The 27,957-nt window shown below is 40.7% G+C and overlaps 1 protein-coding gene and 1 long non-coding RNA gene across 2 annotated transcripts; one reads left to right on the top strand and one right to left on the bottom strand.

Annotated features, from left to right (window-relative positions):
• Window positions 1-707: 707 nt before the first annotated feature.
• On the bottom strand, window positions 708-27,508 carry hprt1 (hypoxanthine phosphoribosyltransferase 1). Its single transcript, XM_029771658.1, has 9 exons — window positions 27,290-27,508; window positions 24,830-24,936; window positions 5,520-5,703; window positions 4,845-4,910; window positions 4,235-4,252; window positions 4,050-4,132; window positions 3,774-3,820; window positions 1,744-1,820; window positions 708-1,656 (listed from the first exon to the last, which is right to left on the bottom strand). The coding sequence occupies exons 1-9, from the start codon at window positions 27,314-27,316 to the stop codon at window positions 1,609-1,611; spliced, it is 657 nt and encodes a 218-aa protein (XP_029627518.1). The 5' UTR covers window positions 27,317-27,508; the 3' UTR covers window positions 708-1,608.
• LOC115205548 (uncharacterized) lies at window positions 21,837-24,325 on the top strand. The gene is made up of 2 exons (XR_003880633.1): window positions 21,837-23,144; window positions 23,708-24,325. It is a non-coding gene; the product is annotated as an uncharacterized LOC115205548 (long non-coding RNA).
• Window positions 27,509-27,957: the final 449 nt, after the last annotated feature.

The raw sequence follows: 27,957 nt of genomic DNA on the forward strand, positions 1-27,957 counted from the left end.
TTTTAATTCATACATTTTCTCTGACACCCAAAAGTACGCATTACATTTTGAATGCTTAGCAGGACAGAAAATATTCCAATTCACACACTTATCAAGAGAACATCCCTGGTCATCTGTACTGCCTGATCCGGCGGACTCACCAAACACAAATGCTTTGTTTGTAAGTGAGTATGCCCCTGGCTGTCCGTAAATTAAAAAAACAAGAAAATTGTTCTCTGGTTTGCTTAATATAAGAAATTTAAAATGTTTCATACTTTTACTTTTGATACTTAAGTATATTTAAAACCAAATACTTTGACTTTTACTCAAGTAGTATTTTACTGGGTAACTTTCAAATTTCTATGAAGGCATCTTGACTCCCGTATGACAGTTGGGGACTTTTTCCACCACTGCACATATTGCTCTTGTAGGTTTAGATTTTGCTGACAACTCCACAGAAAACAGTTGATTTCCAGTGTCAACGTTGGGGAGAACGCCTCTGACAGCGGTGACGGCAGTATCACAACCGGCTGTGATTGGGAGTCCTATAGGGCGGCGCACAATTAGCCCAGTGTCGTCCGGGTTTGGCCAGTGTAGTAGGTCATTGTAAATAAGAATTTGTTCTTAACTGACTTGCCTAGTTAAATATAAATTATACCACTTTTTATTTTATTGAACTATTATTTGGTACCACAAGTAAACCTTTTGCGGGGAAATCAGGAGTCATCTGAGGGGAAGGAGCAGAGTTTAATGGTTGGGAGGGTAAAGAGAAAAACATTGTGATTGCATGAATCATTGTCATACAGTAAATGGAAGCTTAAAATACATATTTATAAAAGCAGATATGCATAAATTATCATAATATTGAACCACATTCAATACTCAGTTTATATTACAGTACTGTACTAATGATGGAACACTTTCATTTTGGGGGGAAAACTATGCAAACATGTTTTAAAAAAAATAATATGTAATGTATTAGGATATCTGCTCCTTCCTTTGTACATACCACTGAAACTTATGTATAAGTAAAGGAATTTGGTCTTCAAGTGACAAACTTTCAAATCAATGTCAAGCTAAAATCAAGCTTTGTGAACTGGAAAATAATTTAAATCTTAAGTAATTTTGACAATATGATGACTAAAATGTTTGTTCTACTTCCTGCTACCGTAGCAGAATTTTTCTCAATAAATTACTAATCTACAACAACAAAAAAACTCTGGGTATTGATCATTATAACAGGACAAGCAAATGTTCTATTTATTGAAAGCGATGACAGCATGCACATGAACTCACACATACCAATATGTCCAAGGCAATGTCACGCCTCAGAAATGTTCAATCTTGACATTTTAAAGTGTGTGTGTTGTTTCTAGAGTGCAGCACAGCATGTTGAGGTTGCGAGAGGGGCTTTGCAAATCTGAGGGGCAATGTCAGTATGTGTATACACCTCCTCAGGGACCCTGAGCAGAACATGTACGTGTGTGTGTGTGTGTGTGAGCAAGAGTTAAGTGAGCTGCACCCTTGATTTGATTTTCCTGACCAAAAATATATATAAATCAGATATATAAAATGAAAGCAACATAAAAAAGAATGATAGACAACTAGAGGAAGGGCTGTCTGTCCTCTTCAGGCCTTGTATTTCTCCTTCCCCGTTTCACTAATGACACAGATGTGCTGGAAAACAAACAGAAAGGAACCAATGAGACCGTTTTACTCAACATCGTTTATCTAGCTGAGAAAATCTGTTCAAAAAGTACTTACATTTAAATCTCTGAAGTACTCGTTGTAGTCTAGCGCATATCCCACCACAAATTTGTCTGGAACCTCAAATCCTATGACTGAAAAATACACAAATTAAGTAAGTGTGACAGGGTGGAACCATAGTTTTCGGTCCATGTTTCTCAGGGGACCCTAATTGGTGTTGAACATGTGAAAGGTATAAAAAGCACCCTGTTGTAGTCTTTTTCAGTAAAGAGCATAGAGTTGTATAGTAATCGCAATGTTGTTTCTGTCCCATTATGGTGTCTGAGTGCACAGGCTTCCAAGTAGTTCTACTTCTCTGAGTTGGTAAACAAACTGAAAGGGTGCATTCTGCCACCTGGAGTATGTCGTTTGACCTTAAACATTTTTTACATTTTAGTCATTTAACTTGGCTTGTTGTTGTTTTTTTTTTTTACATATGTCTCGGACTATTTCCCTTAAATGGGCCTAGAACCTCTATTTAAATATCAGATGGCTAGATACAGTGCATTCGGAAAGTATTCAAACTCCTTGACTTTTTCTACATTTTATGTTACAGACTTATTCTAAAATTGATTAAATTGTTTTTACCCTCAAATCTACACACAATACCATAATGACAAAGCAAAAACAGGTTTTTAGTAATTTTATTTTAAAAAATAAACAGAAATATCACATTTACTTAGTACTTTGTTGAAGCACCTTTGGCAGTGATTACAGCCTCGAGACTTGGGTATGACGCTACAAGCTTGGCACACCTGTATTTGGGGAGTTTCTCCCATTCTTCTCTGCAGATCCTCTCAAGCTCTGTCAGGTTGGATCGGGAGCGTCGCACAGCTACTTTCAGGTCACTCCAGAGATGTTCGATCGGGTTCAAGTCCGGGCTCTGGCTGGCCACTCAAGGACTTGTCCTTAAGCCACTCCTGCGTTGTATTGGCTGTGTGCTTAGGCTCGTTGTCCTGTTGGAAGGTAAATCTTCGGCCCCAGTCTGAGGTCCTGGGCAGGTTTTCATCAAGGATCTCGCTGTACTTTGCTCTGTTCATATTTCCCTCGATCCTAACTAGTCTCCCATTCCCTGCCACTGAAAAACATCCCCACAGCATGATGCTGCCACCACTAATGCTCCACCGTAGGGATGGTGCCAGGTTTCCTCCAGATGTGACGTTTGGCAATCAGGCCAAATAGTTCAATCTTGGTTTCATCAGACCAGAGAATTTTGTTTCTCATAGTCTGAGAGTCCTTTAGGTGCCTTTTGGCAAACTCCTTTGGCTGGCCCCTCTACCAAGAAGGCCTGATTGGTGAAGTGCTGCAGAGATGGTTGTCCTTCTGGAAGGTTCTCTGATGTCCACAGAGGAACTCTGGAGCTCTGTCAGAGTGACCATCGGGCTCTTGGTCACCTCCCTGACCAAGGTGCTTCTCCCCCGATTGTTCAGTTTGGCCGGGCGACCAGCTCTAGGAAGAGTCTTGGTGGTTCCAAACTTCTTCCATTTAAGAATGATGGAGGCCACTGTGTTCTTGGGGACCTTCAATGCAGCAGAAATGTTGGTACCCTTCCTCAGATCTGTGCCCCGACACAATCCTGTCTCAGAGCTCTTCAGCCAATTCCTTCGACCTCATGGCTTGGTTTTTCTGACATCCACTGTCAACTGTGGGACCTTAGACAGCTGTGTACCTTTCCAAATCATGTCCAATCAATTGAATTTACCACAGGTGGACTCCAATCAAGTAGTAGAAACATCTCAAGGATGATCAATGGAAACAGGATGCACCTGAGCTCAATTTCTAGTCTCATAGGAAAGGGTCATTTCTAAAAACCTGTTTTCACTTTGTCATTAAGGGGTATTGTGTGTAGATTGAGGAATTTGTTTTATTTAATCATTTTTAACACAAGGCTGTAAAGTAACAAAATGTGAAAAAAGGGGTCTGAATACTTTCTGGATGCCCTGTATCGGTCTTCATTATAGTTAATGTATGTGTGACAGCACAATGCCTCAGGCTATTGATTAAGATGATTCACTGAAAGCCATTTAGCAGTGTTGAAGTGAACTCACAGTCTGGTGTGTAGCCAACACTCCTTGGTGTCCTCTTCACCAACAAACTGAAAGCACAAACCAGGAAGTTGGTCATGTGACTGATGGTGTTAGAGAATTAAAATCCAAAGGAAAACATGACAGTTGGAGGTTTCCATATAACTTCTCTGTAAGCAGAAGTAAGTTGCACTGTACGGTGCCTTTGCTTGATTCTACATTTACATCAAAGATGTATGGACAAATATTAAACTTTTTATAACACTGGAATGTAAGATAGAGACTTGGGGATTACTTTACCTTGCAACTTTTACCATTTTTGGGTTGTACTGTTTGAGAAGTTGCAGCAAGGTCTTCATGGTCTTTCCTGTGTCAATAATGTCCTAAAAATAGGACAAAACCGTGAGTGTCGCTGCCAAATGTCTATAATGCTGACATAGCAAAAGGTTTAACTTAACAATGAGGAAGAAGTAGTCATAACATACCTCCACAATCAGGACATTCTGTGTAAAAACACAACATTTAAAAATAAGAGGCAGAGATGACAGAGTGTAACTGTTAGCCTATATCAAATATAAAAGTTACTCCAGAACCCATTTAGAAATGTGACCTTGGATGTATCCTGATGAACCCTGCAGACATTATAGTTATGACCTCTTGTACTTTAGACTGCATGAGAACCCCTTCAAAACTTATGTCAAAGTACATGGCCTTATTTTTTACTTTCTATTCTTATAGTTGATCCTCCAAAGTTTGTATTTTTGTTTCGTTAAAGAGAAAATTGGCAAACTCATTTTGCTGAGTCATGGGATTCTGATGTAATATGAGTTGTTTTGGAGCATTTCTGACATGCTTTAGACCCATTTTCATAATGCATTGTAGTCAATGGCAAATAATGAAACCCCCCCCCCAAAAAAAAACTGTTTGGGGGAGCGACTACAAGCACAGTAAGAGTGAAAATAAGGCCACATGTAAAAGTGGGTGAACTTTCCCTTTAAGAAGATTACACATTTGTCTGACTGCAAACAGTAGAGGAATGACCCAATGTTTGACAGACATATCTATAGAAAAGGTCAGTTGAAAAGATTTCTTTACCTTCCCTGTCAGTGTAGACAGGTCATCCCCTCCAATGACTTTGATTTCACCTGTAGATTGGTCATTCTGTGTAGACATGTAATAAACAGGTGAAGAGGGATAGGGGACTTTGTCTGGACAGGGCTGCTGTTATTGACATCTCTAGTATCTAGCAGTAAGAATCCATAAACAAAGAGCTGCTTCTTAATGTATTATATCAAGCAGCTGAGTGTGTGTGATGGGGGGGGGGTACAAATACAGATGGAAATAATGGAAATGTAGTACTAATAGCAGCCAGTCTTAGTATTTACCAAGTTAGCAATTATTGTGGATACAAGCCTAGGCGATTGTCAGTCAAAACAAGTTAAGGTAGTGCATGTTGACATTTGGCTCAAAGGTCAAATGAAAGCTTAGGTGCAACTGTGAAACCAATGGACTGAATAAAATATTATATTCTTTCCATTATCACGTTTTTGGCGGTGCCTGTAATAAATAAATAAAATAACAATGACAAACACTAAATACTTCTAACATCTATAATAAAAATAGTAATAACTCCAAATGGCTCCTATTCCCTTTATTGTGCACTACTTGTGACTACTTTTGACCAGGGCCCCTGCAGGGCGTGCACTTAAAAGGGAATATGGTGTCATTTGGGACACAAATTTGAAGAACAGAGCGAAGAGTGAGCCTTACGCAGTAGCTCTTGAGGCGGATGAAGTCCACTGTCATAGGAATGGAGCGGTCGCTGTTACGGTTTAGGGCCTTGATGTAGTCCAACAGGTCTGCAAAGAACTTGTAACCCCCCTTGAGCACGCAGAGAGCCACGATATGGTGCCCCCCCATGTCCTTCATAATCTCCCTGGCTAGCCTCTCTGTCCTGTAGACAGGGAGAGAGGGTGGTCAGTCAGCACTGGTTACTGTTTCCTATGTCTGTTTGAATAAGGGGCTACACTCTTAGAAAAAAGGTGCTATCTAGAACCTATAAGGGTTCTTCGACTGTCTCAATGGAAGAACCCTTTTAGGTTCCAGGTAGAACCCTTTTGAGTTCTAGGTAGAACCCTTTACACAGAGGGTTCTACATGAAACCTAGAAGAGTTCTGCCTGGAACCAAAAAGAGTTATCCTATGAGGACAGCCGAAGAACCCTTTCACAACTAAACTGAACTGCCAGCCTCACGTGGATGTGATCAGTTAATTGATTTGATTATAAAAGAGTTTGTGGCTATCCAGTGACAAGTTCAGTAAAGGAAGAGAACATGCTCAATTCTAAATCCTTATGTAAACAAGTAACATGGGCTGAATGAGTAAAATAACTAACATAGTAGTAAAATAACTAACATAGGCAAAAATAATAAATAAAGGGCCAGCTTGAATATGTATTGCAATTGAAGCTTAGTTGACATGTTCTTTCATAGCAACATCTATGGATTGGCCCCTTTTTTTTCAATTTTCGACTAAAATGTCATACCCAAATCTAATGGCCTGTAGCTCAGGATCTGAAGCAATGATATGCATTTTCTTGATACCATTTCAAAAGAAACACTTTGAAGTTTGTAATGTAGGAGAATATAACACATTTGATCTGGTATAAGATAATACAAAGAAAAAAACATGCGTGTTTTTGTATTTTTTTTGTACCATGTTGGAATCGGCTAAACTTTGATCATTGAGATAGTAAATGAATGATAGGAAATGAAAGAGACTGGGTTTTATGTCTCTGAGGAAAGACAGATGCACATCTGTGTATTAGATGAGAGGGGTTGAGGTCAGGACAGATTCTCTTAAGAGAGTAATAAATGTTAGGAATCCTGTTACCCTCTTTATTAGCTTCCTGTAGAGCCATAACATGTAAGGATTGGAGAGAAAGGGGAGTGTCTTAAGTGGGATGTATATAACTGTGATGTGAGAAATGTTTTGTGGTCTGATTACAGCTGTACAGAACCTTTTAGGCTAGAATTAAACTTGGTTAAAGCTTCTCTAGTGTCCGTGGGTTATTTACTGTGAAAGATAAGAACCTAACAGATGGCGCTGCGAGCAGGGTTCACCACGATTTGTAGTCAAATCAAAGAGTCCAGATCAGTGGAACAGGAGCCGGCACAACAAACAAAGGTAGGCTAGTTCCTATATCTGTTTCCACTCATTTTGATATCTTGGAGATGAGAATCGTTGGCCGAACTAATTATGGGATACGGACCTGGAGAGCCTGAGTTTAATTATATAAGACCATTGTGTAATGACCTAGCTTTATAGTAAATGGTAAGGCCTGGAAGGTAAACTCATACAGGCTGGTACCTGTAGGGTAAGTCCTAGGGGGTAACTCCCTAGTTGGTTGGTTCCTGCTAGTACTATAAAGTCAATAGTAAATCCCAGTGGATTAATACCTGTGATTACTATTAATATAGGGTGAGTCCTGGAAGGTAAACCCGCGCAGGCTGGAACCTGTAAAGGGTGAGTGCTAGGGGGTAAATACCAGCGGGGTTGGTTCCCTGCATAGCTATAACGGGGTGAGAGCCTAGTTGTATTGGCCATAAAAGTGTGAATGGAAGGTTGTGTGCCCTGTTGGGGTGGGGAACCATGGCAGATTATGTGGAAATAGGAAGACAAGTGTGAATAATTTTGGTGTGGGTTATCAATAATAGTGATATTTGAGGAAGTACTGGAATAGGACATAAGGTCCTGTCCGTATTCTCTAGTAATAAATTCAAAGACGCTATGGTATTGGTACCAATAGAAGGTATTAGGTGCCGTGACAATTAATTATTATTCAGGGAAGGGTGTAGTAATATATTAGAAAATAGTTAATAGAAGGTGTGTATTATAGACGGGATTGAAGAAATCTAAAATACCGTGAACACCGACGGGAGTGTTTAGGAATAATAACTAATGATAGGGCGACAAACGGACCCGTTTCTCCCTGTAATATAGAGATAGTGGAATTTAACCTCTCTAGGGTAGGTGGGACGAAATCGTCCCAACTACGTAACAGCCAGTGGAATCCTGTGGCGCGTTATTCAAATACCTTAGAAATGCTATTACTTCAATTTCTCAAACATATGACTATTTTACACCATTTTAAAGACAAGACTCTCGTTAATCTAACCACACTGTCCGATTTCAAAAAGGCTTTACAACGAAAGCAAAACATTAGATTATGTCAGCAGAGTACACAGCCAGAAATAATCAGACACCCATTTTTCAAGCTAGCATATAATGTCACATAAATCCAAACCACAGCTAAATGCAGCACTAACCTTTGATGATCTTCATCAGATGACACCCCTAGGACATTATGTTATACAATACATGCATGTTTTGTTCAATCAAGTTCATATTTATATCAAAAACCAGCTTTTTACATTAGCATGTGACGTTCAGAACTAGCATACCCCCCGCAAACTTCCGGTGAATTTACTAAATTACTCACGATAAATGTTCACAAAAAGCATAACAATTATTTTAAGAATTGTAGATACAGAACTCCTCTATGCACTCGCCATATCCGATTTTAAAATAGCTTTTCGGTGAAAGCACATTTTGCAATATTCTAAGTAGATAGCCGGCATCACAGGGCTAGCTATTTAGACACCCAGCAAGTTTAGCCTTCACCAAAGTCAGATTTACTATAAGAAAAATGTTATTACCTTTGCTGTTCTTCGTCAGAATGCACTCCCAGGACTTCTACTTCAATAACAAATGTTGGTTTGGTCCCAAATAATCCATAGTTATGTTCAAATATCCTCTGTTTTGTTTGTGCGTTCAAGACACTATCCGAAGTGTAAAGAAGGGTGACGCGCACGACGTATTTCGTGACAAAAACTTTCTAAATATTCCATTACCGTACTTCGAAGCATGTCAACCGCTATTTAAAATCAATTTTTATGCCATTTTTCTCGTAAAAAAGCGATAATATTCCGACCGGGAAAGCGTGTTTATGTTCAAAGAGAGAGAAAGTAAAAGCATGGGATCCCCTCGTGCACGAGCCTCAGTCTGATGGCCCTCTGATCGACCACCATCCAAATGTGCTAAAGTTTTTCAGCCAGCGGCTGGAATTACATCATTCAGCTTTTTCCCGGGTTCTGAGAGCCTATGGGAGCCGTAGGAAGTGTCACGTTACAGCAAAGATCCTAAATGTTCAATAAACAGAGCCAAGAAGCCCAAGGAATGGTCAGAGAGGGTACTTCCTGTTTGGAATCTTCTCAGGTTGCTGCCTGCCATATGAGTTCTGTTATACTCACAGACACCATTCAAACAGTTTTAGAAACTTTAGGGTGTTTTCTATCCAAAGCTAATAATTATATGCTAATAATTATCTGGGCAGGAGTAGTAACCAGATTAAATCGGGTACGTTTTTTATCCAGCCGTGCAAATACGGCCCCCTATCCCCAACAGGTTAACCTCTACGGGCTAGGGGGCAGTATTGAGAATTTTGGAAAAAATATGTGCCCATTTTTAACTGCCTCCTACACCAACTCCGAAGCTAGAATATGCATATTATTGTTCAGGTTTGGATAGAAAACACCCTAAAGTTTCTAAAACTGTTTGAATGGCGTCTGTGAGTATAACAGAACTCCTATGGCAGGCAAAAACCTGAGAAGGTTTCATGCAGGAAGTACCCTGTCTGACAAGGTGTTGTTGTTCTTGCTTCTGTTTATTGAAGAGTCAGGATCTTAGCTGTAACGTGACAATTCCTAGGGCTCCAATAGGCTCTCAGAACCCGGGAAAATCCTGAACGATGACGAGGCAGCCTCAGGCTGAAACACAGAATCCCCTTTTCCAAGTGGCCCATCAGAGGACAATAGAATTAGGCGCGTGCCCGATTCGACCCCGTGCAGTAATTTCCTTCGGCTGTTTAGCTAATTGCAGATTCCCGGTCGGAATATTATCGCTTTTCTACGAGATAAATTGCATAAAAATTGATTTTAAACAGCGGTTGACATGCTTCGAAGTACGGTAATGGAATATTTAGAATTTTTTTGTCACATTCTGCGCCATGCGCACGACCGTGATTTACCATTCTGATAGTGTCTAGAACGCACGAACAAAACGCCGCTGTTTGGATATAACGATGGATTATTTGGGACCAAACCTACATTTGTTATTGAAGTAGAAGTCCTGGGAGTGCATTCTGACGAAGAACAGGAAAGGTAAGACCATTTTTCTTATATGAAATGTGATTTTGGTGAAGGCTAAATTGGGTGGGTGTCTAAATAGCTAGCCCGTGATGGCTGGGCTATGTACTTAGAATATTGCAAAATGTGCTTCATCCGAAAAGCTATTTTAAAATCGGACATATCGAGTGCATAGAGGAGTAATGTATCTATAATTCTTAAATAATTGTTATGCTTTTTGTGAACGTTTATCGTGAGTAATTTAGTAAATTGTTAGTAAATTCCCCGGAAGTTTGCGGGGGGTATGCTTTTTCTGAACGTCACATGCTAATGTAAAAAGCTGGTTTTTGATATAAATATGAACTTGATTGAACAGACATGCATGTATTGTATAACATAATGTCCTAGGTGTGTCATCTGATGAAGATCATAAAAGGTTAGTGCTGCATTTAGCTGTGGTTTGGGTTTTTGTGACATTATATGCTAGCTTGAAAAATGGGTGTCTGATTATTTCTGGCTGGGTACTCTGCTGACATAATCTAATGTTTTGCTTTCGTTGTAAAGCCTTTTTGAAATCGGACAGTGTGGTTAGATTAACGAGAGTCTTGTCTTTAAATAGCTGTAAAATAGTCATATGTTTGAGAAATTGAAGTAATAGCATTTCAAACGTTTTAAAAATCGCGCCACAGGATTCAACTGGCTGTTACGTAGGTGGGACGAATTCGTCCCGCCGGTCCCATAGAGGTTAATAAAGCCATGGAGGGGCTAAAAGAAGCACACAACCATTCTACCAATTCGGCTGGAATATGGAAAAAATATAGCAAATTTGAAAAAATTGGAGAATTCAAACGGAGAATTCAAATCAAATAAAGAATTCAGGGAGGCAATTATGAATTGGAACAAGGACACGAAACCAGAATCAAAAGCTCATACCAGCGTTTTGATGTCAGCATTCTATCAATAGAAAATGCATAATGATAAACCCAGAAAGTGTAACACCATTACTTTACTACAGAAGGCCTGGGAACGGGAGTGTATTGATCAAATTTGCGCTTCTGCTTTGATGACGGGGTTGAACCCTGTGATCAAAACGGTAATTGCGGGGGTAGTAGATTTAATTCAAGACGATGTTTTGAGAGTGGAATATGACTCCGCTCACCTCGCAGACGTGCGAGGGGTTAATATGGCCATAGAGAAAATCACTAACTATGGTTTCAATGACCAGGATAAAACTAAGAACCGTAGCGAAAACACATCAAAGCGTAAGGAGATAGTCCCACATCTAAAACAGGGAGCAATCGGGCATTGGAAGAATAAGTGTAAGGTGAGACTGGAACATAGTGCATTAGTAGGAAATGCAGCTATACAAGAGTTTGCATCTTTTTCAAAAGAGCAACAACTACTCGTTTTGAGATTAGCAAGAATGGAACTTTCACCTAGCGGTGTATAGTCTCTGTTCGATCAATAAGAGGTTCATAGAGATTACAGTTTCTATGTGATGGAAGACGTCTTAGATCACGTTTTACCTAACTTTAAGTAGAGTACCGATGGGATTTACAAAATAGTCCCACTTGGTATCATTTTACATTGAAACAATCGTTAAAAGGGTGTCAATTATAAGTTCTGTGTTGGTACAATACGTGGAGGATTTGTTATTAGCGTCAAAAGGCGAAGAAACTCATATGCGAAACCGCACCACATTGGTTGACAATTTAGTGGAACAAGGTCATAAAGCATGTATGACAAAGCACAACAGGTTACTAGTGCAAGATGAACAAGATGGGAGTTCACGTTAAATGGGGAAAATCGACAATTACATAAGATTGGTGCTTTGAATCCTGCGTTGTTAATGCCGTTGCATGGGGAGGGTGAATCGCATACATGTGACCCAGATCAGATTACTCCAAAACTTAGGCCTGATTTGCAAGAGACAGCATTGGAATCAGGAAAAGTATAGTATACAGATGGCTCTAGTTACATGAACACAGAAGGGAATAGAGTAAAGGAGTGCGCTGTGTGTGGTAAGCATTTGGAGTAATTCATGATTTCTGGTACATTGTGGTCACCACAGGGTATGTTAGCAGCGACAGGAACACCAATAAATATGGTCTGGAGGTAGATGTATTATTAGAATAATGTCAGTTAACTAGTAAATTAGCAGTGGTGAAATGTGAAGCTCATACTCACCAAGATGGCGTAGCAGTCAGACATCTTTGTCCTGTCGTGTCCCTTGTATATATATATATATCTTTTTAAAATAATTTACTAAACCTCAACTTCTAAATACTCTCCTGCAACCCGCCTCACCCAATGTGGCGTGGATCTGTTTATTTTTTTTCTTCTAAAGTATTTCTATTTACTTCGGATCTGGAATCCCTCAACTGAAGCTAGCCAGCTAACTATCTACCAGCTCAGTCAGCAAACCATTACTAGCGGTCATCAGCTAACCTTTAGCTCGGAAAGCTCTCGCCAGTTCGAACAACGTCACTCAAACCAGAGCATAACAGAGCTATTATTATTTTATATTCCCCCCCCCCCCCCCCATATCCCCGGATTCAATTTCATCTGGATCTTCGCAACTAGCTAACCGCAATCCCAGGTGACTACTCCTGGCTAGCGTTTCTATCCCGGAGCAAGCACCAATTAGCCTGAAGCTAGCTCGGCCAGGGCTCCTGTGTTACCACCGAAGCCCACTCCTGGGCTACAATATCCGGACCCCTTCTACTGCCGGTACGGGGCACGGAACCCCGACGATCCTCTACGACTGGAATACCGACATAATCTGCCCGAGGATTCCAACAGGCCCCTCAGGCCTGCTAGCTACCTAGAGCTACTTGAACCCTACTAATTCCACGACTGGTTTATCGACGTCACCACACGAAGAGGCAAAAACAGACTTACCTCCATCGCGACTTCACCCAAAGGCTAACTTGCTAGCCCCGGTCTGCTAACTGCTAGCTTGCCTGCCCCGGTCTGCTAATTGCTAGCTTGTTTAGCCCCGGTCTGCTAATTGCTAGCTTGTTTAGCCCCGGCCTACTAACTGTCTGAATCGCCATGTCCCCAGTCAGCCCAACCAATCACTGGACCCATATGTTCACCTGGCTACGCATGCCTCTCTCTAATATCAATATGCCTCGTCCATTACTGTCCTGGTTAGTGATTACTGTCTTATTTCACTGTAGAGCCTCTAGCCCTGCTCAATATGCCTTAACCAACCATGTTGTTCCACCTACATATGCGATGACATCACCTGGTTTAAACGTCTCTAGAGACTATATCTCTCTCATCATTACTCAATGCCTAGGTTTACCTCAAATGTACTCACATCCTACCTTACCTTTGTCTGTACACTATGCATTGAATCTATGCTATCATGCCCAGAAACCTGCTCCTTTTACTCTCTGTTCCAAACGTGCTAGACGGCCAGTTCGTATAGCCGTTAGCCGTACCCTTATCCTACTTCTCCCCTGTTCCTCTGGTGATGTGGAGGTTAATCCAGATCCTGCAGTGCCTAGCTCCACTCCCACTCCCCAGGTGCTCTCATTTGTTGACTTCTGTAACCGTAAAAGCCTTGGTTTCATGCATGTTAACTAGAGGTCGACCGATTAATCGGAATGGCCGATTAATTAGGGCCGATTTCAAGTTTTCATAACAATCGGAAATCGGTACTTTTGGATGCCTTTTTGGCCGTTTTTAAATGTATTTATTAATTCATTTTTAGACCTTTTATTTAACTAGGCAAGTCAGTTAAGAACACATTCTTAGTTTCAATGACGGCCTAAGAATGGTGGGTTAACTGCCTTGTTCAGGGGCAGAACGACAGATTTTTGCCTTGTCAGCTTGGGGATTCAATCTTGCAACCTTACGGTTAACTAGTGCAACGCTCTAACCACCTGCTTTACATTGCACTCCACGAGGAGCCTGCCTGTTACGCGAATGCAGTAAGAAGCCAAGGTAAGTTGCTAGCTAGCATTAAACTTATCTTATAAAAAACAATCAATCATAATCACTAGTTATCTACACATGGATGATGATATTACTAGTTTATCTAGCCTGTCCTGCGTTGCATATAATCGCTTAGGTACACGTTGCTCCAACCATAAACATCAATGCCTTTCTTAAAATCAATACACATTTTACATTTACATTTTAGTCATTTAGCAGACACCCTTATCCAGAGGAACTTACAGTAGAGTGCATACATTTAAATACAAGTGTATATATTTTTAAACCTGCATATTTAGTTAATATTGCCTGCTAACATGAATTTCTTTTAACTAGGGAAAATGTGTCACTTCTCTTGCAAACAGAGTCTGGGTATATGCAGCAGTTTGGGCCGCCTGGCTCGTTGCGAACTGTGAAGACTATTTCTTCCTAACAAAGACAGCCGACTTCGCCAAACAGGGGATGATTTAACAAAAGCGCATTTGCGAAAAAAGCACAATCGTTGCACGACTGTACCTAACCATAAACATCAATGCCTTTCTTAAAATCAATACACAGAAGTATATATTTTTAAACCTGCATATTTAGCTAAAAGAAATCCAAGTTAGCAGGCAATATTAGCCAGGTGAAATTGTGTCATTTTGCGTTCATTGCACGGTCAGGGTATATGCAACAGTTTGGGCCGCCTGGCTCGTTGCGAACTAATTTGCCAGAATTTTACGTAATTATGACATAACATTGAAGGTGGTGTAATGTAACAGGAATAACGTTTTGTTTTCGAGATGATAGTTTCCGGATTCGACCATATTAATGACCTACGGTTTGTATTTCTGTGTGTTATTATGTTATAATTAAGTCTATGATTTGATAGAGCAGTCTGACTGAGCGATAGAGCAGTCTGACTGAGCGGTGGTAGGCACCAGTAGGCTCATAAGCATTCATTCATACAGCACTTTCGTTCGTTTGCGCCGTTTATGGCTTCAAGCCTGTCAACTCCCAAGATTAGGCTGGTGTAACCGATGTGAAATGGCTAGTTAGTTAGCCGGGTGCACGCTAATAGCGTTTCAAACGTCACTCGCTCTGAGACTTGGAGTAGTTGTTTCCCTTGCTCTGCATGGGTAACGCTGCTTCGAGGGTGGCTGTTGTCGATGTGTTCCTGGTTCGAGCCCAGGTAGGAGCGAGGAGAGGGACGGAAGCTATACTGTTACACTAGCAATACTAAAGTGCAAATCAGAACATCCAATAGTCAAAAGGTATATGAAATACAAATCGTACAGAGAAATAGTCCTATAATTCCTATAACTACAACCTAAAACTTCTTACCTGGGAATATTGAAGACTCATGTTAAAAGGAACCACCAGCTTTCATATGTTCTCATGTTCTGAGCAAGGAACTTAAACGTTAGCTTTTTTACATGGCACATATTGCACTTTTACTTTCTTCTCCAACACTTTGTTTTTGCATTATTTAAACCAAATTGAACATGTTTCATTATTTATTTGAGGCTAAATTGATTTTATTGATGTATTACATTAAGTTAAAATAAGTGTTGTAATTGTCATTATTACAAATAAATAAAAATATTTATTTTAAAAAAGAACCTGCTGATTAATCGGTATCGGATTATTTTTGGGTCCTCCAATAATCGGTATCGGCGTTGAAAAATCATAAATCGGTCGACCTCTAATGTTAACATTTGAAGCCTACTCCCTAAGTTTGTTTTACTCACTGCTTTAGCACACTCTGCCAACCCGGATGTCTTAGCCGTGTCTGAATCCTGGCTTAGGAAACCACCAAAAACCCTGAAATCTCCATTGCTAACTATAACATTTTCCGCCAAGATAGAACTGCCAAAGGGGGCGGTGTTGCAATCTACTGCAAAGATAGCCTGCAGAGTTCTGTATTACTATCCAAGTCTGCACCCAAACAATTCGAGCTTCTACTTCTGGCCCTCTGCCCCCAGCTGTGCCCTCGATACCATATGTGAATTGATTGCCCCCCCCCATCTATCTTCTGAGCTCGTGCTACTAGGTGACCTAAACTGGGACATGCTTAACACCCCGGCCATCCTACAATCTAAGCTTGATGCCCTCAATCTCACACAAATGATCAATGAACCTACCAGATACAACCCCAAATCCGTAAACACGGGCACCCTCAGATGTCATCCTAACTAACTCACTCTATTTCTAAAATTATCTGCCGAAATTGTTGCAACCCCTATTACTAGCCTGTTCAACCTCTCTTTCGTATCGTCTGAGATTCCCAAAGATTGGAAAGCTGCCGCGGTCATCCCCCTCTTCAAAGGGGGTGACACTCTAGACCCAAACTGCTACAGACCTATATATATATCCTACCCTGTCTTTCTAAGGTCTTCGAAAGCCAAGTTAACAAACAGATTACCGACCATTTCGAATTCCACCGTACCTTCTCCGCTATGCAATCTGGTTTTAGAGCTGGTCATGGGTGCACCTCAGCCACGCTCAAGGTCCTAAACGACATCATAACCGCCATCGATAAGAGACATTACTGTGCAGCCGTCTTCATCGACCTGGCCAAGGCTTTCGACTATGTCAATCACCACATTCTTATCGGCAGACTCGACAGCCTTGGTTTCTCAAATGATTGCCTCGCCTGGTTTACCAACTAGTTCTCTGATATAGTTCAGGGTGTCAAATCGGAGGGCTTGTTGTCTAGACCTCTGGCAGTCTCTATGGGGGTGCCACAGGGTTCAATTCTCGGGCCGACTCTCTTCTCTGTATATATATCAATGATGTTGCTCTTGCGGCTGGTGATTCTCTGATCCACCTCTACGCAGATGACAACATTCTGTATACTTCTGGCCCCTCTTTGGACACTGTTAACTAACCTCCAGACGAGCTTCAACGCCATACAACTCTCCTTCCGTGGCCTCCAACTGCTCTTAAACACAGGTAAAACTAAATGCATGCTATTCAATCGATCACTGCCCGCACCTGCTCGCCCGTCCAGCATCACTACTCTGGACGGCTCCGACTTAGAATACGTGGACAATTACAAATACCTGGGTGTCTGGTTAGACTGTAAACTCTCCTTCCAGGCTCACATTAAGCATCTCCAATCCAAAATGAAATCTAGAATCGGCTTCCTATATCGCAACAAAGCATCATTCACTCATGCTGCCAAACATACCCTCGTAAAACTGACCATCCTACCGATCCTCGACTTCGGTGATGTCATCTATAAAATAGCCTCCAACACTCTACTCAACAAACTGGATGCAGTCTATCACAGTGCCATCCGTTTTGTCACCAAAGCCTCATACACTACCCACCATTGCGACCTGTACACTCTCGTTGGTTGGCCCTCGCTTCATATTCGTCGCCAAACCCACTGGCTACAGGTTATCTACAAGTCTCTGCTAGGTAAAGCCCCGCCTTAGCTCACTGGTCACCATAGCAGCACCCACCCGTAGCACACGCTCCTGCAGGTATATCTCACTGGTCACCCTCAAAGCAAATTCCTCCTTTGGTCGTCTTTTCTTCCAGTACTCTGCTGCCAATGACTGGAACGAACTGCAAAAATCTCTGAAGCTGGAGACTCATATCTCCCTCACTAGCTTTAAGCACCAGCTGTCAGAGCAGCTCACATATCACTGCACCTGTACATAGCCAATCTGTAAACAGCCCATCTATCTACCTACCTCATCCCCATACTGTATTTATTTATTTATCTTGCTCCTTTGTAGCTCAGTTGGTAGAGCATGGTGTTTGCAACACATGGTGTTTGCAATGCCAGGGTTGTGGGTTCGATTCCCACGGGGGGCCAGTACGGGGGGGAATAAAAATGTATGAAATGAAAATGAAATGTATGCATTCACTACTGTAAGTCGCTCTGGATAAGAGCGTCTGCTAAATGACTAAAATGTAAAATGTACTTGCACATTCATCTTCTGCACATCTACCATTCCAGTGTTTAATTGCTAAATTGTAATTACTTCGCCACCATGGCCTATTTATTGTCTTAACTTACCTCATTTGCACTCACTGTATATAGACTTTTTGTTTTCTTTTGTTCTACTGTATTATTGACTGTATGTTTTGTTTATTCCATGTGTAACTGTGTTGTTGTACGTGTCGAATTGCTACGCTTTATCTTGGCCAGGTCGCAGTTGCAAATGAGAACTTGTTCTCAATTAGCCTACCTGGTTAAATAAAGGTGAAATAAAAAAAGTACATGTCGTACAGATAAAATCGCCATAGGTAATCGTAAAGCAGCCGAAATGGCTAAGGCGGCTGCCTTGGTGAGAGAAAGTGTTAAGGAACCACATATATATAGCGGATTCCTTACGATGAGACATTGGCTAAATTTGCTACAGGAAAACGAATTTTGGGTTGAAGATTCTAGGCGAAATGCCAAGGGAATGGATTCTAAAGGGAACACATTTAAATTATATGACCGAACACTGATTGCAAATGCAGAAGGCCTTAGGATTTGTCTAAATCATTAGACATTTTATGTGGTTTTATTTTGTTCCCGTGTTGTGGGATTTATTGGAAGGAGTCTTTTCAATTCAGTCAAAATGAGTATGCAGGAGGATGAAATGTTTGGAAGAGGTATTTAAATAGTTTCCGAAGGACAGGGAAAGAAAGGGAGAGGAAACATTTTAATGGTGACGAAAGCCCTGAATATTAAAAATTCTCAATGAAGAATGATCAACTTCATTAGGAATTAAATAGACGGGGGGGGTTTATTATAAAATTCATGAGAAACACCATTCTCTATCCAAATTGTACCATTACTTTAGGAGATTATTATTTCTGTAGGGAGTTATAATTCTAAATGGTTTATTTTTGATTTAACATGTATTTTTTAATCACGTGTTTGAAAGGGATAAATGACCAGTTCCCTGGGGTCCTGGTCTTTGGGGTACTTATACAGTGGTACTGTGTTCAGGCTGCATATAGAAAGGAAAATATATGTTAATAAGGGATGACAGTAACTTCAAATGGACTGTGATATGTATTGCTATCTTCATGATCTGGTAACTCTTCCTAGAGGTCACCAGTAGAATAAGGGAGTATGGACTAATTTCAAAAATGATTTTTTTTTCAGCAGTAACATTATGTTATGCTTTTTGACATTTGTTGTAGAGATGTTATTAAGAAAAGGTTAATGTCATAATTTGTCAGAGAGTCAATGTTCGTCTAGTTTCCTGAAACACAAATGTAATGAACTTAACTGTTGTTATGATCTGTGTTTTTTTGAGTTTATTATGGAAGGTGACGTCAGATCGTGTTTCAATGCATGGTAGAAATAATTGGACCATAGACTGTGTGTGTGAACCTCAAAACCCTCCCTAACCGGCTGAAAAAAGAGTGACGAAGGCGTGCGATGAGAGACAGTGACTTTTACCACTCCTAGCTGAGTCCAAGCCATAAACCAGGGCTGGGGTGCTAAGAGCGAGTGTGAAGTGAGCGTGGCGAGAGAGAACAAGCTCAGGTGGGAGAAACGGAAGTATCTACTGGGATATTACAATCGGGACATTATCAAGGGCCATGAAATGTGACAGGCAAAAGTTACATGTGCCGTTGGGAAAATGAACTGTAAGAAAACACGCTAGAATGACAAGTGCCGGGTGGGGTGGGGGGGTGTACACCCTGCTAACTATTTCAACTGAAAATGCATTGAGATACTGATCTTTCTTTACCAGGCCACTCATGACAGGAAAACAGAAACGGGGGGCTGTAATGAGAAGAGTCATGACCGGCAATAAAAGGTTGTTTAGAAATGTGTGTTTAAACAGGGATGATCTGTGCTAAGTTGGCAAACAGGAATTTGAGCCCTAGACTCAAAGTAAGAACTGAGGTCAGTCATTCTAAATTCGGTTTGGATCATTTATAAAATGTTTTTCGTTGTCATTGGGATACTGCGAGAGAGAATTGCTAAAGCACGATGAGGGGTGGATGCTGCTAACATTTATGTGGCCAAGAGAGTCTCCAGAAACGTATCTCTAAGTGTCATCCTGAGGGGAGGCGGTTTGTTTGGGAGACTCACTGGATGACAGCTTGGGACGAACATGAAGGTTTTTTTTGGTTTTACCCTGTATTAAGAGTTTATGTTACAGTGCATCAATGAGTGGTGCAACGTTGTTAAACATGTACTTGGTTTCTCTTTTCTTTTCAAGTCAATATGTTTTTAGGTTTCGTGGAACATGAGGCTGTTCATTGTTCCAGAGGAGGGAATGATGTGTATTGACTAACTGACTTGAATGTGTTAGTATGTTTGTAAATGTAGAAAATGCATTAGGAATATAGTGTGTTATGGGTTAGATGTAATGATAGAGTATAGTGTGTTATGGGTTAGATGTAATGATAGAGTATAGTGTGTTATGGGTTAGATGTAATGATAGAGTATAGTGTGTTATGGGTTAGATGTAATGATAGTGTGTTATGGGTTAGATGTAATGATAGAATATAGTGTGTTATGGGTTAGATGTAATGATAGAGTATAGTGTGTTATGGGTTAGATGTAATGATAGAGTGTTATGGGTTAGATGTAATGATAGTGTGTTATGGGTTAGATGTAATGATAGTGTGTTATGGGTTAGATGTAATGATAGAGTATAGTGTGTTATGGGTTAGATGTAATGATAGAGTATAGTGTGTTATGGGTTAGATGTAATGATAGAGTATAGTGTGTTATGGGTTAGATGTAATGATAGAGTATAGTGTGTTATGGGTTAGATGTAATGATAGAGTATAGTGTGTTATGGGTTAGATGTAATGATAGTGTGTTATGGGTTAGATGTAATGATAGAGTATAGTGTGTTATGGGTTAGATGTAATGATAGTGTGTTATGGGTTAGATGTAATGATAGAGTATAGTGTGTTATGGGTTAGATGTAATGATAGAGTATAGTGTGTTATGGGTTAGATGTAATGATAGTGTGTTATGGGTTAGATGTAATGATAGTGTGTTATGGGTTAGATGTAATGATAGAGTATAGTGTGTTATGGGTTAGATGTAATGATAGTGTGTTATGGGTTAGATGTAATGATAGAGTATAGTGTGTTATGGGTTAGATGTAATGATAGTGTGTTATGGGTTAGATGTAATGATAGAGTATAGTGTGTTATGGGTTAGATGTAATGATAGTGTGTTATGGGTTAGATGTAATGATAGTGTGTTATGGGTTAGATGTAATGATAGAATATAGTGTGTTATGGGTTAGATGTAATGATAGTGTGTTATGGGTTAGATGTAATGATAGAGTATAGTGTGTTATGGGTTAGATGTAATGATAGTGTGTTATGGGTTAGATGTAATGATAGTGTGTTATGGGTTAGATGTAATGATAGAGTATAGTGTGTTATGGGTTAGATGTAATGATAGAGTATAGTGTGTTATGGGTTAGATGTAATGATAGTGTGTTATGGGTTAGATGTAATGATAGTGTGTTATGGGTTAGATGTAATGATAGAGTATAGTGTGTTATGGGTTAGATGTAATGATAGTGTGTTATGGGTTAGATGTAATGATAGTGTGTTATGGGTTAGATGTAATGATAGAGTATAGTGTGTTATGGGTTAGATGTAATGATAGTGTCTTTATGGGTTAGATGTAATGATAGAGTATAGTGTGTTATGGGTTAGATGTAATGATAGAGTATAGTGTGTTATGGGTTAGATGTAATGATAGTGTGTTATGGGTTAGATGTAATGATAGAGTATAGTGTGTTATGGGTTAGATGTAATGATAATGTGTTATGGGTTAGATGTAATGATAGTGTGTTATGGGTTAGATGTAATGATAGAGTATAGTGTGTTATGGGTTAGATGTAATGATAGAGTATAGTGTGTTATGGGTTAGATGTAATGATAGTGTGTTATGGGTTAGATGTAATGATAGAGTATAGTGTGTTATGGGTTAGATGTAATGATAGAGTATAGTGTGTTATGGGTTAGATGTAATGATAGTGTGTTATGGGTTAGATGTAATGATAGAGTATAGTGTGTTATGGGTTAGATGTAATGATAGTGTGTTATGGGTTACATGTAATGATAGAAGAGTATCATTCCCAGAGTGTATATTGTTACAGGAGATAGCTCATAGAAGGAGAGCAGCTAACTGTACACAATATGGGGATTTAATTGAACATACCCAGATAATGGTGAAAGTAGCAGAGATAGTGTTGTCATTTCAGACACTATTGTCAACTTTCAGTAATGAGTTTGTGACAGAAGGCATAACACTTGAAAGAATAGCAACTGATCCCTGTATACAGGAGGCCACATCGCCAGAAGGGAAGTTTGCTGTGATAATAGCATCACATCGCCTGCAGAGTGTGATTAAGAGACATGTGACTCAGAGTTTTTGTACGGTTAGATACTCTTCCAACGCCACTAATCTCTCCCCCATTTCTGACAGCTAGTAAACACTTGACATACCTCCCAGTAGATTGGGACCAAACCACGGTAAATGGAAAGTGTCAGAAGGTGGCTGCTTATCAACCGTTGGGGCCCAAAGTCTACACGGTAACAAAGCTGTTTACAAACGTGTGGGGGGTAGATCGGCCTTGGGATGAGGGATGTGTACCTAACTTGAGCACAGGGATGTATTGTCCGCAGGTACCAACTGTAGCAGAATACAGGAGGTCAGTGGAGATGTTGGTGGCTAGAGACCAAGGGATAAACTGGGAAACAGGTAGGGGGTATCTGAAAGGTTCAGTCCTAGACTTCTCAGTAAAACACGAAGACAATAGGAGAGCAGGAGATAAATTCCGATCAATAGCTATTCTCACAGCAGTCCCTGTAGGGACAGTAACAGAAGGTGCAGTACTAGTAGCGTAGAATGCTATATTAATAGCATGAAAATGGACTACTGCGCAAATGAGGGGTATTGTGAGACTATAGTCATGGGCCATGTAGGAAGTAGCAATGGTTACTTTTGTAGCATTGTTGGGATATCAGTTTGACGATGACTCATGTCACATGGATTGGTTACTGGTAACTGATGGGAGGACAGGGGATGCGGTTATTCAAATATCACAAAGTATGTTGTCAGGAAATGACGCATGTTTTGCAGTGTGTATATCCTCAGGTGGAAGCAGAGATATAACCAAGGGCCCGGGCTGAATTCTGGACATTGAGAGTACATCAAGAGACACTAGCCGGGGTGTTGGAACAGCACTGCTCTGTACAGAACCTGCAGTGGTTAAGATCGTCATGTCTCTTCGTGTGGGGTGCATAGTTCTCACGTGAAGTGAGGTCCAACTGCATACTGGGTGAGTGAACACACCATGACAGAGGAAGCGGAGCGAGAGACTAGAGTCCACTGTAAGACATACAGATGGTTGGGTCTGGGAACTACTATAAACATCATAGTTGGTTTGGGGTTTAGCTGCTTTATGGGTTAATGCATCATATGATAGAGGATAGAGGGGTAATTGTACTGTGAACAAAATGTTAAAGCAGATACAGTGCTGAGTTACCTCAAGAGGATGGAACGTGGATTAGGGATACACACTTGCATATCAGGTGTTCGTGCCTATCAGGTGAAATGGAAAAGATGGGGAACAAAGTGAAAATGACATTACTTGGGAACACCTCTGGGAACCTGGGGCCTAAAGAGGAAGACTGGGTGAAAGCATGAGGAAGATTTATAGAGCTTTCATTTCTGTGGAACCCAGCAGGAAACTATCCTGGAGGCATAGAGTCAGGGGAAGAGAGAGTGGGAATTGTCAGGGTCTCAGACTTTGGTTTTCATGCATAGCTTATCACATTGTTAATACTGTTATGTTTTATATTTTTTTGTTGCTTTCCAAGTCTTGTGCTATTACTCTCTTAGGAACAGAAGGGGGAAGTGGAGAGACTAAAAGCTGCTCCATCTGCCATTGAAGGAGACAGCAGATTCAGCTGGAACTGCATTTTGTTGTGTGATCATAGTTCGGAGGCCATAAGTCTCTGAATTTGTACACCTTGCGGTGATTGTTTGTTCATTTGTTTGTTTGTTTGTTTAATTCATGTTTTATAATCATTTGTTAGTTTTTTCTATTCATGTTTTATTATTGTTTATCCATTTAAGTAATTTCCAAGTGAACATTAGGATGCTATTGTTCAAGAGAAAGGACTGTTGGAATCGGCTAAACTTTGATCATTGAGATAGTAAATGAATGATAGGAAATGAAAGAGACTGGGTTTTATGTCTCTGAGGAAAGACAGATGCACATCTGTGTATTAGATGAGAGGGGTTGAGGTCAGGACAGATTCTCTTAAGAGAGTAATAAATGTTAGGAATCCTGTTACCCTCTTTATTAGCTTCCTGTAGAGCCATAACATGTAAGGATTGGAGAGAAAGGGGAGTGTCTTAAGTGGGATGTATATAACTGTGATGTGAGAAATGTTTTGTGGTCTGATTACAGCTGTACAGAACCTTTGGGATAGAATTAAACTTAGTTAAAGCTTCTCTAGTGTCCGTGGGTTATTTACTCTGAAAAATAAGAACCTAACAACCATCATCTTTGAAATGCAAGATTAAGGCCATAATGTATTATTCCAGCCCAGGCGCAATTTTGATTTTGGCCACTAGATGGCAGCAGTGTATGTGCAAAGGTTTAGACTGATCCAATGAACCATTGTATTTGCTCAAAATTTTGTATCAAGACTGCCCAAATGTGCCTAATTGGTTTATTAATATATTTTCAAGTTTATAACTGTGCACTCTCCTCAAACAATAGCATGGCATTCTTTCAATGTAATAGCTACTGTAAATTGGACAATGCAGTTAGATTAACAAGAATGTAAGCTTTCTGCCAATATCAGATATGTCAATGTCAATGTCCTGGGAAATGTTCTTGTAACTTACAACCTCATGCTAATCACATTAGCCTATGTTAGCTCAACCGTCCCGCAGGGGGGACACCGATCCTGTAGAGGATTTATTAAGACCACACTGCCAGTAACAACTGACCTGTCAAGGATGAGTCCATGTGGGATGTAGACCCGGTCCAGGTCATCAGCGTAGTGCTTTGGGATGCAGAAGAGGTCCAGGTCATATCCCTGCTCATCATCGCTGATCTGGAACACAGATCACATGCTGACAATCTACCGGATCAATGCCGTGCCTGTGATGTGGAACTGCTATGACGCAGCAGGGAAAGGGTTAAAGAAATCGCAGGGGCATTATCTAAACGGGAGGCAGAGGGAATAGAGGTGAAGACACTCAAGGTTGTTCACTTTACAACTATCACAACGCACCCTCCCCTCTGGCTGGTATCACTGGTGCAACTGACTTCTGGCAGAGCAAATCACACCCACACTCGCTGCCGCAGCTGCAGACTCCACTCTCCACTCAATACTGACCGAGGCAGGTGAGAACAAAACGCACATTGCCAGCCCCAATTCTAGGAAAGAGGAATCAGTCCACTCATGCAGTCATCTAACGCACCCCTCCAGCTTCTATTAAAGACTCCACTGTTCGTCCCTGGCATCGACTTTGAACTAATACAAGATTACTCTGCGAAGAAGTCTCTCAATTTATATAAACACTGCCTCTTTTCAGAGATGCCATACTAATTATGGAAGCGATATACCCCATATGTTTTCAAATCTAATTTCCTACTGAGGGGTCAACAGCCCTGCACTTGAATCCAGAGAGCGGGAGGTGTGTCCCAAATGGCACCCTATTCCCTATATAGTGCACTACTTTTATATGGAATAGGGTGCCATTTGGGATGCATTGAGAGCTTCATCGGAGTCATGTGACAGCAGAGTGGCCACCAGACCAGGCCCAGAGGTGCACAGGGATTGGGGTGTGATCACGGGTCTCACGCCTGCCCTGGCCCCTGGCTGACATTTACACACTGTAAGACCACATAAAAGGGTTACTAATTATAACAATGTAGTTACATGTAGGTCTAAACTACATGCACTGTGGATAATCCTATGAGACACGTCCTCACATTTTCTGACCTGGGACAACTGTGTGTTCTCCTTCCCATGCCAGTCCAACTGAAATATATTCCTATGTACTCATGTGATTTGGCTCAGAACAGATAAAGTTCACGTGCAGAGAAATAAGGACTGATTGTGAGCCATGCAGGTACTAGGCAGTTGTCTGGGGACTACAGATCCCACAGCAGTCTTCCTCCCACCTGCTGTGTACTACAGGTGCTGCTGTACTGAGCTCAGCTGGTGGGAGAACGGGAACAGTTCCCTCAAACTATCTTATAGCTCCACCAACAGCACGTCACATCAGGTCTTACTATGTAGCACTACAGTCACAAATGTGCAATCGAGTTATTACTTAACCAAAAAGAGCCCTCCAAAGGACGACAGAACAACCAAGCTATGAATCATAAATTGACCTGAATGTAAGCTTGTACTAGTGTAGAGAAATGTACTACCGTTGTGAAAGCAATGTGTTGTTATGATACAATAATTCCTATCTAAAGATGGAGTGAGGCATTCCTTCCCGCAGTGGCCCTCTCTTAACCATCTCTTTTAAACAAGGGTCCACTTATCAGCAGTAGGGGTGAATGTAACACTGTAGTTTCTCCAGTCCCTACAGACTGACTGACTCTCCAAGCCATGTCAGCAAAATCTGCTGCATTCAGCATGTTGTCTGTGTCATCAACGATAAGAAACTGCCAGCATGTGACTGCCAGACTACAGACAGGGCAAGTTTAATAGCAAAAATAAATGCTACATAGGCAATGTGTTATTCTGTTGGAAATGGCTACAAAAGCTAAATGTGTTCTTCTGCAGTTTACATCTTCTTGTACTTCTGTAAATAGATGGTGAAATGTATGGAGAAATATAATGGTAAAATGCATACCAGTGAAATGAGGACATCATGCTGGTTGCAGTACAGCAGTAATCCCCAAAAATAAACTACTCTGGGTGACAGGACTGAACCAAAAAAATGGATTGGTTAAGAACAAGCAATAACCCGCCCCATATGGCATGCATATATATTAATTTCGAAGTTGGATGATATAACTTGCATTTTGTTCGTATTTTAGAGAAAACTACTCTAGCGCTATTATTGGTCAATTGAATATGTATCCGTATATTAGTCCTACTGTATGAATCAAGATTAGTGGTATGGTAAGTATAACATGTGCCATGCGTGTTAGCACGCGTGCGATGCCCCAGGCCGCGCTTAGTTATGTAGCTAGACAGCTATTTCTGTTGTCGAGGTCAACATGAGTGGTTTTTAAGGCGAGTGTGCGATGACAAGTTTGAAGCATTACAAAGGAACACATAAAAAGACATCGTAATAATTCGGAAAATGTACATTTACAGGGGCGAATGGCGCGTATTTCCGTAAAAGAAAACTAGTTACGACCCATTCCTCTTTGACTCGAAATAGCAGTCATGCCGAGTTCGCACTATGAACCCCCGTTTGAATCAGCATTGCAGGACTTACCACAACACAGGGGCTGCTTGACGCCATGTCCGTATCGTCGTTTAGATCACGACCCGCTTTTTCTCCGACAAAATTGTTGTGTTTGCTAGTCTCTGTCACCTAAAATGAGTTTCACCTCTTTAACAGCAGACCACCTAGCAACCTACGTACAGTAGATGTTCCGCAAAACCTCTGCAGGACGTGCGGAGCTGGTAGGGCTGAATAACGAATCAAATGAGGGGAAATCCTGATGTACCGCCCCTTTCGGGTAGAATCTGTCATCGCAGTAAAATCATGTGGTCTAAACGCAACGTAAAATCATGTGGTCTAAACGCAACGTAAAAACATGTGGTCTAAACGCAACGTAAAATTCTGTGGACTAAACGCAACGTAAAATCATATGGTCTAAACGCAACGTAAAAACATGTGGTCTAAACGCAACGTAAAAACATGTGGTCTAAACGCAACGTAAAATCATGTGGTCTAAACGCAACGTAAAATCATGTGGTCTAAACGCAACGTAAAATCATGTGGTCTAAACGCAACGTAAAATCATGTGGTCTAAACGCAACGTAAAATCATGTGGTCTAAACGCAACGTAAAATCATGTGGTCTAAACGCAACGTAAAATCATGTGGTCTAAACGCAACGTAAAATCATGTGGTCTAAACGCAACGTAAAATCATGTG

Source organism: Salmo trutta, chromosome 13 (assembly GCF_901001165.1).
Source record: "Salmo trutta chromosome 13, fSalTru1.1, whole genome shotgun sequence".
NCBI lineage: Eukaryota > Metazoa > Chordata > Actinopteri > Salmoniformes > Salmonidae > Salmo > Salmo trutta.

Excerpts from the sequence above, each read along its gene's own strand:
- hprt1 (XM_029771658.1), bottom strand. The coding sequence starts at position 27,316 with ATGGCGTCAAGCAGCCCCTGTGTTGTG. Across the intron at positions 4,911-5,519 it reads TCCGCCTCAAGAGCTACTGC|AATGACCAATCTACAGGTGA; the intron begins GTAAGGCTCACT and ends ATGTCTACACAG. Across the intron at positions 1,821-3,773 it reads TGTTGGCTACACACCAGACT|TCATAGGATTTGAGGTTCCA; the intron begins GTGAGTTCACTT and ends TGTATTTTTCAG.